Below are 16536 nucleotides of genomic sequence, written 5' to 3' on the forward strand. Positions count from 1 at the left end.
ACTCTGTTCCTCTGGCTGTCCCCCTGTCCTGACCATCTTCCAGGAGGGACATTTAACAGGCTGCAAGCACAGGCTTGGGCAACCCGATCTGGCAAGTGGGGTTCTGGTGTTAAAAAAAAAAAAGTGCTTTTTGCTATAACTGTATTTTAAAGCCTCCATAAAACAGGACCCACAAGTGAAGTGGGAGTCCACTGATTGTCAGTCAATGAGTATTCACAACATGAGATATAATTTAATGTTCATCCCAAGCCCTTTAAATACTATAGATGTTCCCCCACATTTTAAACACTGAGGGGCTATTAAAGAGACGGGGATTAGTGCAAATTACCAGTATGTAGTGCTTTCACTGTTTTAACTAAGCAATAAAACTGTGTAATTGTACAACACTAATTGAATGCAGCTACACGTAATTGTGGCCTGCCATATGTATCCTATTACCATAAAGATTGTCAGTATTTTGTAAGCTACTCTTGTGATCATTGCAGATGGCTACAGTCAGAGAAGTTGTTCTCCAGGGTTTATTATATGGCTATAAAGACATCCCGTGATTTGACAGACTAAATGTGTTAAATGGCAACAATTATGAAAAAGGTTCCAATTAAAAGCTGAAGGCATGTCCCCCAAGAACAGACAGACGGGAAGGTCAGGTATGAAGTTTTTCGCACACTGGCATTTTACGCAGGGTTTTTCCTTTTTGAGGAAGAGTTTTCTTTTTGTTTCTTTTTCGTTTATTTGGGGTTTTGCAGTAGCTGTAACTTGCTGAACAGTAGATGTCTGGGCATAAGCTTGATTTCCTCTGGATTAGAAACTGAAACCATTTGGAAAAGTTATTTGAAAAAATAAAAGATTTAATATATAGTCATAAAATGCAGCTGGTGGCCATAAAATAATATGAAAATTCACAGATAACCTGAACCCAAGCAAATGGTTTCTGAGATTCCCATAATAGAAAACTAAAAGCTGACTAATATAACAGATGTGTTGGAACAAACATAATTCTCAACGTTGCTGTGAATTCAAGGATAGCCCTGTTGAAATGCTGGCTAATGAATCATTAATATCCACGGAAATATTTTTCACAGAGGAGCTCAATAGGTACTAAAAAATAATTTCACCAAATTGAACAGAACTGAACAAAAGTGGCATGAAATTGACAAAGCCATGAAAAAAAGTCAATTCACTTTTTCTCAACTATGGTATTCCTTTAAAAAGACATTGATCTTCCTCCGGCCATGGTATATGGTCTTTATAGTCCTTTCTAAGGAAAATGAATTAAATTTAAATCTTTACTCTTTAAGAAGTGAAGCAAAGCGACATTAATGCAGAAAATTATTTTACAAAATGCACGTTAGTGTCCACATACTTTAAAATGAAATCTCCTGAAAAAAAAAATTCCTAAAAAAACAAACCCACTTTGTACCCAGGTGTAAAATCTTTGTGAAATCAAAGGTTAAATGAAATAAGAGTCAACATTGTATAGCCCAAGTCAGAAGAGGAGTAACAATATCAGAGGAAGAAATAAAATAGCTTTCAAAATGTTACTCTAGAGAGATCTGGGAAGATGGAGGGTGAGTGAGAACTCCAGGAAACCCGATTCTCATCCTCACTTTAAAATAGTCATGAAACTATCTAAAGAGGAGGTCTACACAGCTGCAATGAGACTCACACAACAGGCATGTTCCGGAATCTGGGAACCATTGTACATACTAGCCTTTGGCGAAAACGATGGGAACTCAATGTCATTGACATTTTTAAAACTCATATTATATTTTTGTCACACAAGTAATATCCAACATGTCACTGTAGAAAAATTAGAAACGACAGATAATTATAGAGGGAAGGGAATTAAGCCCACCCATATTCTTGAGACCTAGAAATAACCATCGCTAACATTTTGGGGTATGAACTTCTAGCCCTTGCTTTACCTCTCTCTCCTGCTTTTCTTTTTCCACGGGACAATATATCATGAGTGAGGACATGTGTATCTGCATCACGATTTTCAGTGGTTACTGGATATTCTACTGTATGGATGCAGCGTCATAATAATTCCAATGACTATGGCTGCTATTTACTGAGCATACGGGATATGTCAGGCTTCCCGTTGAGGAGTTCATGCTCATTATCCTAGTGGATCTTCACAACAACCTATTAAATCACCTTACTGATATTCTGTAGATGAGAAAATGGAGTCTCAGAGATGTTGCACTGTTGCCCAATGTTGCACAGCTACTAAGTGGCAGAGCCAGAACTTAAGCTTATGTAAGTCTAAGTCCAAGATTTTAACCAGTATGTCCTCCTCCCCCCGCATCATGCCATTATTTAACTAATTAGTACCCTGACATAAGTTTTCATATATATGTATGTATATTTTTATACTAAAAACTACTGAGATGAACATCCCTATATATGTGTACAGATTTGATTTTTTTCTTTGTGACATTTCCAGAAGTAGGATTACTTGGCCATAGGATACTCATAATATTTAAGAGTTCCTTGTTTATTACCAAGGTACCTTTCAGAAACTTTCTGCGAAGTTACTCTTGCACCAACACATAGAAGATGACTGGTATCCTAATAACTTTTCCAATACTATATGTTATTATTTATTAATCTTTGCTAGTCCAATAAGACCATGTCATCTTAATTGAGATGAGTGATATTATTTCAGTCTTTAATGACAAAAGGGATGAGTATTGGGCAGACATACCCAGGCCAAACAAGACAATACACTACACTTTCCTGATTCTCCTATGTGCAATCACAGGTCTTTGGAAGAGGGTCCCTCAGCAAAGGTGCCAGTAAAGTAACTGGTATATTACTATAGTAAATAATGTCTTGGGAAAGTAGTGTTTTTCTTCTATTTTCCTGTAACTTTTATCCAAATTCAGAGAGGAGTTTTTTTCCTAAACACCTATAAAAAATAATGATTCAATTTCTGCTTAGACATTTTCAATGACCACAAGCTATGTATAATAAAGGCCATTTAATTTGCAAACAGGTACAACTGTTTGAAAGTTTTTTCTTACATCAACCTCGAATCTCTCAACCATGAATGTCTTCTCTTTAGTTGGAGTTCAATACAGCACAGAAAAGGTTTCCCATTTCCCATCTGGCAGTGTTTCATATATTTGACCAGAGCCTCCATGCTCCATTTTCTCCTTCCCTTCTGCGGGCTCAACTCCAGACCTCTGACATGATGTGCTCACATTCCTCCGCATAGTGGTAACTGGCATGAGCAAGGCAGAGGACCCTCTTGATGGCAGCACTCTTCCAGGGAAAGGAATCGAGGGGTACTTCTTTAGCAATTATATCCCACTAAGGCTCACCCTGAACTTATGCTCAGCTAATAGCCTTTGACATGGTCTGGCCAAGTTTTCCATTACTGCTTTTCTACAATGATCATTAAAACAACTACACCAAAACCACTTAGTCCATTGGGATTTATATGTCTCTCTTGTCAAATTTCATCTTACCGATTTTGGACCATCACAGAGCCAAAGATACTTTTGGTTGTCAAGTCTGTCATTTGCTATAATACATCTTCATTTCACATCACTAGTGCTGACTGGGGTTGGGCCAGTGACAGAATCCTGAGGGGCCTTGGCTCCCTGCTTCTGGGTCCCCCAACCATTAATCAACACTCTGCTGGCTCAAGATCATAAGACCATAAGATCATAAGTGGATCGACTATAGATCTACTCAACTGTGCTTCTGCCTATGACTTCTAGATGCAGTCTATCTGTGGCACTTGCCTTGTGTACCAGTGCAGTTAGCTCCTTTGCCACAAAATGGATTTATTTGGAGATTAAGGGTCATGGGCTGAAGGAAATCTGCCATCCCATGGGCTTGGGGCTGGCTTGATCTGGAAACCAAGAGGAGCTGGAGCACATCATCCCTAGGTCATGCACGGTCATCACTTGGAGAGAACACAATATCTTATTGCCACGTACAATCCATTTAGTGAAAATGAGGGTTCTGTGCTAGGCATGCCATTTTGATGGGCAGTCAGGAGCAGGTACAAACACCTGGACAGAAAGTTTCTAAAAGAAAATTTCTGACCAAGATAGGCAGATTCTCTGAGAAACTGTTTTCTCTCAGAGAGTATTGGGGAGTGTAGAAGGAAAAAGTTTTTTGAACATAAACTTTTATATAAAAGAGAATTACTGTTTATTTCTAGAATCTAGTAAAAACTAGTGATGCAAGTTATATTTTTGCCACTAAATACTTTAACTTTCCTAAGGAGGTGGCACCTGCGTATACATTTTAAAAGACCCTCCCAGCTCCTTAGGAGAAAACTCAGGATGCTTCTGAGAATTTTTCCTGCCAAGGGTGCAAGCTTGCCATCTAGTGGTGACTGCTGCAAACTGAAGGCGGCTGATCTCAGTAGGACAGTTTTGGTGGTTTTGTTTTTTAAAAAACAGAAAGTCTCTTTTAGTTATATACCACCACCACACACACACACACACACACACACACACACACAGGTCCTGGGTGTAAGCAAAGCTGGGGAAACACTGCACTTCCCCCAGTCAGTGGCATTTAGACTAAGGCCCATGTGAACCCTCCGTGTAATGAATGAGTTGAAGAATGACTTGGACCTTGTCATGATGGGTCTGTCCTCTAGTCTGTGCAGAAGTGTCACTCATTCACTCACTCTTTTATCTCACCCACCCTCTCATCCCACTGGCCACTCATCCATATGATCATTAAGCTCCAGGCCTGACAGAGCAGAAAGAACCATGTAAGGTCATTGGCATAACTTGTGACAAGAAAAGCACAAAACAAACCAGACAAAAACTTATAAGTGACACAATAATAAAATTATAGCGGGTATTTATATTGGGTCAATTCCCAGTTTTCACACCATATGTGGCTGGACATCACTGTAAATCATGTTTTCTAATTAAAAGACCTTGACCTGACAAATATTTAGACTTCAATAGATCCATATAGATCCTTAACGCCAGCTACAATATTTTTATATAGTTCTATAAGAATTAAAAATAAAAAAACTCAGGGGACGCCTGGGTGGCTCAGTTGGTTGGACGACTGCCTTCGGCTCAGGGCGTGATCCTGGAGTCCCGGGATCGAGTCCCGCATCGGGCTCCCAGCTCCATGGGAAGTCTGCTTCACTCTCTGACCTTCTCCTCGCTCATGCTCTCTCTCACTGTCTCTCTCTCTCAAATAAATAAAAAAAAAAAATCTTAAAAATAAATAAATAAATAAATAATAAAATAAAATAAAAAAACTCTGGAAGTTCTACATATATGATACTACATAAAATGGAATTTACAGCTGAATTAGACACTTAGAAATAATACTTTGCTAGCTGTAACAAACAACACTTAACTGGCAAAAATCTTATTAGCAATCCAACAACTTAGGCTTTTTTGAGGTGTCTTAATAAAAGAGTAATGCAAAGTGTGTAGTGAGGCCTTTTTATTTATTTGGTATGTTTATTTATTTGATAGTAAGAAAATGGACTTGAAATCTTTACATGAAATTTGTCATAGCATTTTTCAAAAATAGTCTCCAGTTTTACATTTTGTGAGGAGATGTCAAATCCATGCATGAGTGAACAGTAAAATTTTAAAAGCAATGTCAAAAAAGATGCAAGATGATTTTTACAACATAATTTGTTGTGAAACAGTTTTATTTTTAGGAATAATTTAATTTTTATTACATATAAAAGGGAATAAAAAGGTGGGAAGCTAATAGTTCCTTGTTATCTCTTTATCTTCATAAAATCCCCCTAAAGGAGACTCGAAGGAGTTAAGAAACTTGTTCAAGGTCATAAGACCAGCCACTGGAAGAGTGAAGCGCTTGGTTTTGAACTTTGGTCTATCTGACTATAAATCCTTGGGATGTGAATGTGCCTCCCATGACAATTTTCTCTTACTTCCACATAGAGTTCAACAGAATGTGAAATTAACAGAAGTCTCAAGTTCAATTAGTAATGTAGTACTAATTCTGTTCAAGTTCTTCCATTCTTCTACCTATTTTATACTATAATAGATTTATCCCTGCAAAGCTCACCAACTCTTAATACTTCCTGAGAGTAAAAATTACTATATTGGAGAAGCAGAATTACTTTCATTCATATATACTTTTTTTTAATTTTTTTTAAAGATTTTATTTATTTATTAGGCAGACACAGATCACAAGTAGGCAGAGAGGCAGGCAGAGAGAGAGAGAGAGAAAGAAGCAGGCTCCCTGCTGAGCAGAGAGCCTGATGTGGGGCTCGATCCCAGAACCCTGGGATCATGACCTGAGCCGAAGGCAGAGGCTTTAACCAACTGAGCCACCCAGAAGCCCCTCATATATACTTTTTAAACCAATATTGTAAATGTCTTTAATATTGTGTGTGTGTTTCACATTCTCACATTAGGAGAGAAAGGAAAAGAAAAGAGTGAACTTTTTTTCTTTCTGGATAATCTAAAAAGTAAAATATGTTAGAATGAGCACAATATTTTCGAAGTGTCCAGCACTTTGTAAAAAAACTATAATTTTAGAAAAACTACATTGCTAAGTAATCCTGTATGGGATTTACAGAAACAGACCACGCTCCAGTAAGAAATAAGGGGGCGATGTCATGCAAAACCAAACTGTAAAGCAGGGTGGGGTGGGGTGGGGACAAAACTTTAATTTTCAATCACTGAATTTTGGGGGTTTAAAGAAGTTTTGAAACAAAGGCCAATTGTGAGTCTGTTCCCACGAGACAATCCTACATAATTCAGGACACAGGAATAATGAATGCAGACAAGAGAAAATTGCTGCAGATTACGGAGGCAACTATGCAGAAGAGAATGTTCGGGCTACTGCAGAGATGTGGAATTTGAGGGGCAATTAAGTCAGAGCTCCATTGCTTGACCTCGACTGCCTTCATTAGCCAGTAGATGCAAGGTTACGAACATAATTACAGCAAACTAATGGCTTGCGTATTTATTTCCTGAATGCCTATTTTTCCTACTTGAATGTCAACTTCATGAAGGCATCGGTCTCTCTGTTCCCTGTCACAACCTGGCACAGAGCCAGCCCACCATAAATCTCCCTAATGCACAGCTTCATGTCATCTAGTGGTTAAAATGTGGGGCTCTGAAGTAGGACAGAGCTAGGTTGAAATCTTTGTTCTTCCACAGATGAGTTATAATGGCTTTACATAGGTCTTTAAACTTGTAGGCACTCAGTTTCCTGACCTGTAAAATGGAACGGTAACAGAACCTACCCCATCTAGCTGTTGTGAGGATTAAATGAGATCATGAGGGTAAAGGAACTCACGGCAAGCACCTGGGTGGGTCGCCATCTTAGCAGACCTCATCAGCCCTTCTTGTGGTGGGGGAGTTGGCTGCTCATCTGCTTCTAGACCTGAATGCTCATTTGGGTCATGTGGAGGAGCTTGTTTCAAGGAAGATCTGTACCCTGTCACCAGTCACCAGATTCTGATTTGCTAGGGCTGCAGGGAGGCTCAGAAATTTGCATTTTTAACAGGCATCTGGGAGTAGTTGAGATGCAGGGAGTCTTTGGACCACCCTTGGAGAAACGCTGCCTTTGAAAGAGAATCCTCAATTCCCGGATTTCTGAAGAGATGGACAAACTAACAGTCATATATAATACATGACTCTCAGGCCTGGGTAATGATAGTAAAAGAAAACTAGCATCTTGGGGCTGGGTGGAGTGGGGGAAGAAAATGAATAGATTTCATTAAAATTCCAGCCTGGATAGCCAGCAAAATTGATGTGACTCCCATATTCACCAGTGACAGCTCCCCAATGCCCAGTCCCTGTCTCCTCAATTCTTTCCAGTACTGTCCCCTTAACAACTGGACTATGAAAGCATCCCCATTTGCGTAAAGAACACTAAGTGTTTCCCCCAGAGACATGGAGTTCATGAAAAGCAAAATAAATAGTCATAAAGGGGGATAGGGGTGTCCCTGATTTTTAAAATCTGTCATCATGATTATTTTTATGTTGAAAGGCGGATATCTTTAAAACTCATGACTTATTGTCTTAGCTTTTAGATCACACTATTGGAAAGTACATTTGGGAGACTGAGAGCTTCCTCCCTCCCCCAAGTAAAAACTTTGGACATCGAAGTACTGTAGAGAAATAAACCTACACATAAATGTTCCTCCTGAGCATCCTGGTCTAGCCTAGGGTGTTGTTACCCACAGCCCTAGATTTCCCAAGCTCTATTCCCTCAACCCTGTCTCTGGTTCTTATTTGCTAATATTTAGTCAAGTCCTTCTAACGGCACATTAACCCTTATGGATACACTTGAGGTTCATTTCCAGCTACTTCAGTCCAGCTGGAAAGTAGCCTTTAAAGTATATTTCTTTTCAAAAAAGAAAAGAAAAGAAAATAGGAAAGGAAAAAAAAATCATATTTACTCATGAATGCTTGGGACCCAAGATGTGTGAGGTTCGAACTGCTCTTACCAGGAGGTTCTCTGGCTTGATGTCCCGGTGCACGATGTTCAGGCTATGCAGGTACTTGATGGCGCTGGCCAGGTTGTATAGCATCCCGCTGGCGTCTCGCTCCGTGTATTTGTTGGTTGAAGTAATGGCGTCAAAGAGGTCTCCTCCCTGAGAAGAGAACAGCAGGGGGAGCAGCTATTAGCAGATGGTCCAGGGGGGCCGCCTGGAGAGGCAACTGAGACATTCTCAAGGAGACAGAGAAGCGCGCAGCATCTCTGGGCTCCTAGGGCTGTCCCCGCCACTTTCCCCTTGAAGGCCCACAGCCCTCATCTGGTGATTGTCTGCCTGCTGTAATGCCATCGGACATGCAGTCATCTCTTCGGCCCCAGCTGGGGAGGAGAGATGGAGCCAGGTCTCCAGGGCAGAGGTCTGGTGCCCCTGGGGTGCCCTGCTGGCATGTGTGACATGCCTCATACCAACGGTGAGCAAAAGTTCATAACCCCAAGTCTCCCCAAATGAGAAACGGGTAATCCAGCAGACCACACCCTTAACAAAATGCGCAGCTGCTTTATGAAGTTCACGCACGCGCGCACGTGCGCGCGCGCGCATACACACACACGCACACACACACACTCCATTCCCTTCATTCCCTAAACTGCACTCTCTTGGAGTGGGTGTAGTGTTTTCTTTTCCAATAATGTGCTTCTTTGTAAGGAGCAAAGGACCAGAAACTGTCATTCCAAAGATGAGAGAGAAAAGAGAGGAGGGAGGAGGGTGGAGAAATTTCAAAGGAAGTTTTCTAGGACCATTATTCATCTGAACTTTTGTTTCCCTTGTTCCTGGCTAACTTCTTGTTATTTGGAGAAACAGAACAATTTTAGGCTCCAATTTTAGTTCTCTTTATTGGAAACCCTTTCAGAAAAGGTGGTCCGATTTACTAACAACGTTTGCATCATTCTTGGACACAATGCGCCAAACAGCCGAGCACGGGAGCCAATTGTGTTCATCTGTTGCCTAATGTGAGGGGTTTCATTTTTGTTTTTTAAATAGCAAGAGCAAAATACAGGCCTTGTGGGTGGCAGTTTCCGGATCTCACTTAGCCGGCCTGTCCTCCGTGGCCCCGCACCACTTCCGCTTGGGAGGCGTCTCCCGCGGTCCGCTCGGCCTCCGCAGTCCCCAGCCTGAACACACACACGTGAGTCACGGGGGACGCGTCCTCCGCGGTTTCTCTCAAAGGCAAGGCTGCCAGGGGCGGGTTTCCAGGTTGTTTGCGGGCCTCGCCTGGAGGTGGCATTTTCACCGGGGTCTCCATGAACAGCACCGCAGCGCAGCGGGTTGGGGGTGCAGCTGTGGGTGGTGACCCCGCCACGACACCGCAGCCATCCTAGCCGTGGAGGGCGGCTCCAGGCATCCTGGCACTGCAAGTCTCCCGCATCCCCGACGACACAGCCAACCGCGTACACAGCCAGTCCGCCCCATCTGCTGCCAAAGAGGTTCGGCTGCGCTCGCCCTCGCTGGTTCTCAGGCAGCCTCCGACCCTACGCTGCTTCCGACCTCTTTACAGCGAACGCGCCGTTGTTGGTCTTTTGCTCCTCCCTTCAGGAAGTGGGCGTTCCTTTCCTGTGGCTCTCCATGTCCTGGTGCCCCCCCTTCATGCCAACCTTTCTCACTGAGTCTTCTGCCACTAGCTAGACAGTGACCCTGCTGATCGGTGAGGGCCTGGCCGCAGGGCCGCCTCCTCCATGTAGCCTGCCTTCCTCTGAACACATATGTAATGTGCATGTGCACACAGCTGCAGGCGGCAATACAAAGACCTGTTCTTACTAATTACGGAATTTCATTCATAATTATTGTTACTTCACTGTTTTCCAGAATACAGGCCTTGTTTATCCTATAGCTGCAGGCACTCCGTGGACACCACTGGACTCTTGAGAAGCATGGCCTCTGCTACATTTCTCAGGGGGCTGGGAAACACTGTGGGAGCCTTTCAAGTCAAGCCTGGTGTTGGCCTTCACTTCTTGGGGTGCTTCCAGACCTGGCCTCACAGCAGTTCTGGGTCAGCCAGATTTGAGGGTATGATCTGGTGGTACAATGGAGGAGTCCGGAAGCTGGACACTCTCTGGCCTTGTTAGGCTCTCTTGGTCACCCAGAGGGAATTTGCAAAAGCCTGTTGAATGAAGCGAGGACCTCCCAGTGGTAACTTAGCTATTGTCGCCTGGCTACACATGAGTGATAGACTAGGCTTTCCCACCACAATGTGTTCTGAACTCTTAAGCCTTTACCTCTTTCATTTCTCAGTTTCAAATCTAAGTTAGTCTTCACTCTTCAAAGATCAGCCAATAAAAGGAGACTAATCAATTTTTAACAGCACACAGAAAGGCAACAGGAATGATGGGAATTTGTTGCCCTCAAAATTAAAGTCACTGTAAAAAATATTATCCTGGGTGCTAGAGAAAGTGTATTTTACAATATTGGTAATTACCAAACTTTATTTGGCCATAAGGCACCAATATGACAATCTTCTGAATAATTGAAAGCAATCTTTCTTTGTTAAAATAACAGTTTTCCATATTTATCTCCCTTGGTCTCAAAGGGTGACAATACCTTTGTGTCACCATAAAGCCCCACTCCTCCAAAAGAAACAAATCCTAACAGGAAGTAGGAAAAAAGCAAGCTTCATTTGTAAATACGAATAACCACTTAAAAAAAAAAAAAAAGGCCAACAGATCTAAAGTAAAACAACTCTGAATAATAAAAGCTTAAAGGATCCTGGAATGAACATTTTTCTATATAGTAACAGATTAGTTTATTACATGCTGATTTTGTCTTAAGTCTTTACAGCAGGAAATGCCACATTCCCCAGAGCTGATTCCTGCCACCAGCTGGGGCGTGTGATTCCAAACACGGTTTGGAGCCCGAGGCTCTCACTGAGGGGTGCACACAGTTGATGCAGAGGGTGGTGTGACTAATTTACGACATTTTACAACTAAAGTAGAAATTAGTTACACCTTCAGTTAGATTAACATGATAGAAAAAAGGCTTGAGAAAAATAGCACGTCATGAATCCTACATATTAAATTTGTAAAAACTTTTAGTTACTGAAAATTTTAAATATAAAAATAGAGGGAATAGGTGAGTCACCTTTCACGTCGATACAGCCATTATCAATATATCTATATTCTATGATCTAATAAAATACAGAGGTAATTTTATGCGACAAGACATGGTTGTAACATCTACTGAAAGGCAGCTGAGTATTTTCTAGTGCAATTTTTCTGACATTGGTGAGTGAAAGTTTAAAGCTTTTTTTTTTTAAATAAGAATGATTGATACCTTTGGATGTAGTTCACAAAAAAGGGCACAATTTCTATAGCAATGATTAAAAACAATGATCATATTGGTACCTAGTACTTCTGTTGGATTAGAAAGTACATTAGTGGGGGCACCGGGGTGGCTCAGTCAAGTAAAGCGTCCAACTCTTGATTCTGGCTCAGGTCATGATCCCAGGGCTATGAGATCGAACCCCACATTGGGTGCTGTGCTCAGCAGGGAGTCTGCTTCTCTTCCTCTCCCCCTCTCTCTGCCCCTCTCCACCTTCCTTAAAAAAAGAAGTACATGGTATAAGTCATCCCTCTTATCTTATCTTCACCATAACACTCCTGGTAGGTACTATTATTCATCTCATTTTACAATTGAGGAAACTAAGGTACAGAGAGGTATACCCAAGGTCAGAAAGCTGTAATGGTCTAGGCTGGGACTTGAATGCTTGCGGTCTCATTCTAGTGTTCATACTCTTTTTTTTAAGATTTTTATCTATTTATTTGGCAGACAGAGATCACAAGTAGGCAGAGAAGCAGGCTCCCCACTGAGCAGAGAGCCCGATGTGGGGCTCGATCCCAGGACCCTGAGATCATGACCCGAGCCGAAGGCAGAGGCTTTAACCCACTGAGCCACCCAGACGCCCCCCTCGTGTTCATACTCTTAACCGTTAGGCCAATACACAGAAAGGAGAGACTCAACTTTGGTGGAAGGAAACAAAGGAAACAGCTCCCTTTATCAGATAGGAAAGCGCGGTGCCTTGTATGGGTTTATTCTTTTTCCAAGATACACACCTTTACTAACTCCATGACAAGATACAGTTCTGTTGGCACATCCATCTCTTCGATTAGAAGAACAATATTGGGATGTTTCACTCTTCTTAAAATAGACACCTCGTTCTGGATCATGTGCTCCTGTTTAAGCGAAAAGTTACCTTAATTAATATACACATCACAACACATGAGGAGCTAACTCCAAGAGTGCAGCTGTGTTATCTGAGGATCAAAGGAGCTATGTTTGGGTAAAATACAATGAGTATGTCTGAGATTCTGATACTCAGCCTAGAATTGCCAACAGTGGTTAAAGGTCCTCAGAGGATGCTTGCGACTTATCAGTAGAACTAAAACTGCATATAGAAGGATGGAATGAAACTCAGATCACAAAAGTAAATTAAGAAAGTAAAACAAGCAAACCAACAATAAGGAACAGAAATAACATGCAATCATTCCTCCTAACTTTCATTCCAAGAATATTTATAAAGTTATATTCCATTAAATATATAACATTGTATTCCACCAAAATGCAAGTCCTAGGGTAAATTTATGTTTATTTGGGAACTGATCTCTGTGTTTCTACCTCCCCACCCCACCCCACCACCGCCATAACACTGTATTTCCATGACAATAAGCCTTATACATACTTTGCCTCGACATTTGCTTTTCTTGATGATTTTCAGAGCATACTCCCTAGCCGTTGACCTGCAATGAGAAAGTTATTTGTGAGAAACAAACTTAATTTCAAATCTGTTGAGTCATTTTGTTAAGGACTAATTTCTTAACCCCTAGACCTTGTATCAAACTGATATATTTTGTAAAAGACTCTTTCCTTTTTTCAGAGAAATATGTAAACCTTAAAGGGCTGACCAAGTGTAAGGACAACACCTATGCTGGCATAGAAACATCCTGAGCTGGTTTTTTTTTGTTGTTTTTTTTTAAGATTTCATTTATTTATTTCATAGAGAGAGAGAGAGAGAAAGCAAGCATGAACAGGGGGAGGGGCAGAGGGAGACACAGGCTCCCTGCTGAACTGGGAGCCCAATGCGGGACTCGATCCCAGGGCCCTGGGATCATGACCTGAGCTGAAGGCAGATGGTTAACCAACTGAGTCACCCAGGTGTCCCATCCTGAGCTGTTTAATGTTACCATACTTGTAATAAAACCACCACTACTGGGGCACCTGGGTTGCTCAGTCAGTCGAGCGTCCGACTCTTGATTTTGGCTCAGATCATGATCTCAGGGTCCTGGAATGGAGCCTCGTGCCAGGTGTCATGCTCAGTGGGGAGTCTGCCTCAGGATTCCCTCTCTCTCCCTCTCCCTCTGCTCATCCCACTGCATGCTCTCTCTGTCTCTCTCAAATAAATAAATAAGTCCTAAAAACAAAATAAAACAGGACTCTTTTGAGTTCTTGAGGACTCTGTTCATATATACAGCCCAGCCAACACTGCCCTTCCTCTGTGATGGGTGTGGGAGGGAGTGTTAGTCATATAGCTACCTTTAAATAGCTTCCTAACTTGTGTTAACATTTCCAAGATCCTGCAGTGCCAAAACGGACAGCTCTATTGTCGAAGGGTGTGTACTTAATAATCCTAAGAAACAACCATTTTACAAGCATTTCCACTTCGTTTCTGGTGGGAAACCAAAACAGCTTAGCTTTTTACCCATCGATAAAAGCCAACTTCAGAGATCCAAATGAATACAGTGGGAGTGGGGTTGATTACGAATGGAAGTTTAAAATAGAGTTTTAAAAATCTTCAGTATTGGGCGCCTGGGTGGCTCAGTGGGTTAAGCCGCTGCCTTCGGCTCAGGTCATGATCTCACGGTCCTGGGATCGAGTCCCGCATCAGGCTCTCTGCTCCGCAGGGAGCCTGCTTCCTCCTCTCTCTCTGCCTGCCCCTCTGCCTACTTGTGATCTCTCTCTGTCAAATAAATAAATAAAATCTTTAAAAAAAAATTTAAAAATCTTCAGTATGAAGAATCAAAGGGGAGACTTCCTAGTTACATGTTTAGAGTATGAGTGATTTGCCCATACATTAAGAGGGCAGGTATTAGCAGTGTGTCCTGAGGGCATTTTGGACACCATTCACATCATTTGCTAAAACTTCTCCCACTAGACTCCCAGGCCCCTGTGTGGATGGACGGGAGAGGGAAGTCAGGCACACGCAAGGGGAGTCTTCCCATCAGAGAAGGAATACAGGGTCCTTTTAAGTGTCTCTTCTGAAGAGGTTTCTCAAGAGTTTGTTTGCAAATCTGAAAACCCTTAATCAAGAGGAAAACTAAACGCTGAAGAATTTCTGGGTTCTACTTTTCACACATCGCTAAAATAAATAAATAAATAAAATAAAACAAATCTGAGATTCAAATCCATGATCCCTTTCCCATCTGGTTTAGAACGTTTTAGGTGATAAGAATACTAGACTATTGGAATGACTACTGTGATCAAAGCCTGCGATCTCAGGCAGCACCAAGGAGCTGGGGTGGAGGTGGCACTTCTATTCCGGGCCCCAGTGAAGGGGACAGATGACGGGATGGTGTTGATGAGAAGAGAAGGGGCTTTCTTAGTTTTGTCATTCCCCATGTTGCCATTTGATCCTCTTGATTCCCTGGAATAAGTAACATCACAGGACTCAAAGCAAAGGGCTGGCGTGGGACTGGGAAGGCCAAGTCTCCCTGTGAGCCAGCCAAGCAAGGAGCAGAATTTCCAAGGAGCAAGTGGATGCCTTGGCTCCCAGGACACCAGGCAAACTAGGTCACATCCTGAGCCTCGGGCTGAAGGGAAAATGCAAGCAAGCCTGGGCAGTAGTGGCCTCAGGATTTACTAGGAAAAGGGACTTTATGGGTTCCGAACCCAGAACCTTAAATAATAGGATCCACCACTAAGTTAGACTGACCCATATTTTAATCAGACAGTGAGTCCTGTAGAGGACCACCAAAATTAATACTGCAAGTTTTCTTTCTTGATTCCTTGAGGACAGACTATAAAGTCATAATATAAGCCTTCATTATTGGAAGTATATGTTTATAGGAAAGCAGCTGAGTCTGGAAAATAAGCCTGAAAACAGGAGTTAGTACTAAATGTATTCCGTAAGAATGAAAGTTTAATATCTTGCTTTAAGTTGGTAAATGAAAACACTTGGCATGAAATAAAACCTTAAAGTATTTGCCTTCCTGCGTGCCCTAACTCTAAGGACCACTGTACCCGTGTAATTATTCAGCAAGTGGTTACAAGCGTAGTTCTTTGGTGGCTATAGAGGTGAGAAAAACTCGGGCATTTTAGACACAGGTAAGCGAAATCTGGTCCTTGTTCCCACCGAGTCTACAGCTTGTTGTGGTGAGAATACTAGATACTGGGATTTTGGGTCAAACTATAGGTCATTTGCTTGTTTGTTCCTGAAACGACTCTGCATGGAATCACAGAGCCTTGAATGGTGCAGCAAAGGCAGCAGCAGTGGGACAAACTTTGCTTGCTTCTTTCCCTCCTATATGGGAATTCAATTTGTAAGGTCTCCTTCCTATTACCTTTGAACCAAGGTTAGAGCCTGAACTATTAAGACCGAAATTTCCAAATTTTACAAACTTGAACTAAATCCAATTTTTAATGTTTGTGCTGGGAAAACAAAACAAAACACAACAACAATGGTTTGGAGAAAGCTCTCCTGTTTAAACTTAGTGATTCTCAGCCCAGGGCCAATATGCTGACCACCCTTCTCCCTTACCCTGGGAAGGCGGGTAGCAGAATGCTTATCGATTGGGGTTCTGGGACTAGTGTGCTTTTTGCTATTGCTGTTATGAGGAGTTTGCTAGGTTTTCAAGGTACTAAAAAAATTATGTGGAAAAGGAAAAACAGCTTCCCGGGCATTCCCATCATAGCATTTGATGAATTTCACGGCAATGCTTCCATTGTGATAGGTTCTCAAGCAGAGGGACTGGGGTCTTGGCCCTCTCTGTAGCCCCGTATGAGTCCAGGGTAGGCCTGAACTAGCAGGGGCTCCAAGCATGTTGGCTGAGTGGTGGAGATGCCAGAGGGTG

The 16536-nt window shown here is 42.0% G+C and overlaps 1 protein-coding gene across 4 annotated transcripts in view; it reads right to left on the bottom strand.

Annotated features, from left to right (window-relative positions):
* Nucleotides 1-16536, bottom strand: part of DCLK1 (doublecortin like kinase 1) — a 350518-nt gene that overhangs the window by 43324 nt on the left and 290658 nt on the right. For all 4 annotated transcript variants that reach the window (XM_044249592.1, XM_044249591.1, XM_044249594.1 and 1 more), the window contains exons 9-11: nucleotides 13152-13209; nucleotides 12526-12645; nucleotides 8435-8581 (exon numbers count right to left, since the gene is read on the bottom strand). In XM_044249592.1, coding sequence (XP_044105527.1) covers nucleotides 8435-8581; nucleotides 12526-12645; nucleotides 13152-13209 — 325 coding nt within the window. The remainder of the gene's footprint in view (nucleotides 1-8434; nucleotides 8582-12525; nucleotides 12646-13151; nucleotides 13210-16536) is intronic.

The sequence above is a fragment of the Neovison vison genome, chromosome 5 (assembly GCF_020171115.1).
Source record: "Neovison vison isolate M4711 chromosome 5, ASM_NN_V1, whole genome shotgun sequence".
Lineage (NCBI taxonomy): Eukaryota > Metazoa > Chordata > Mammalia > Carnivora > Mustelidae > Neogale > Neogale vison.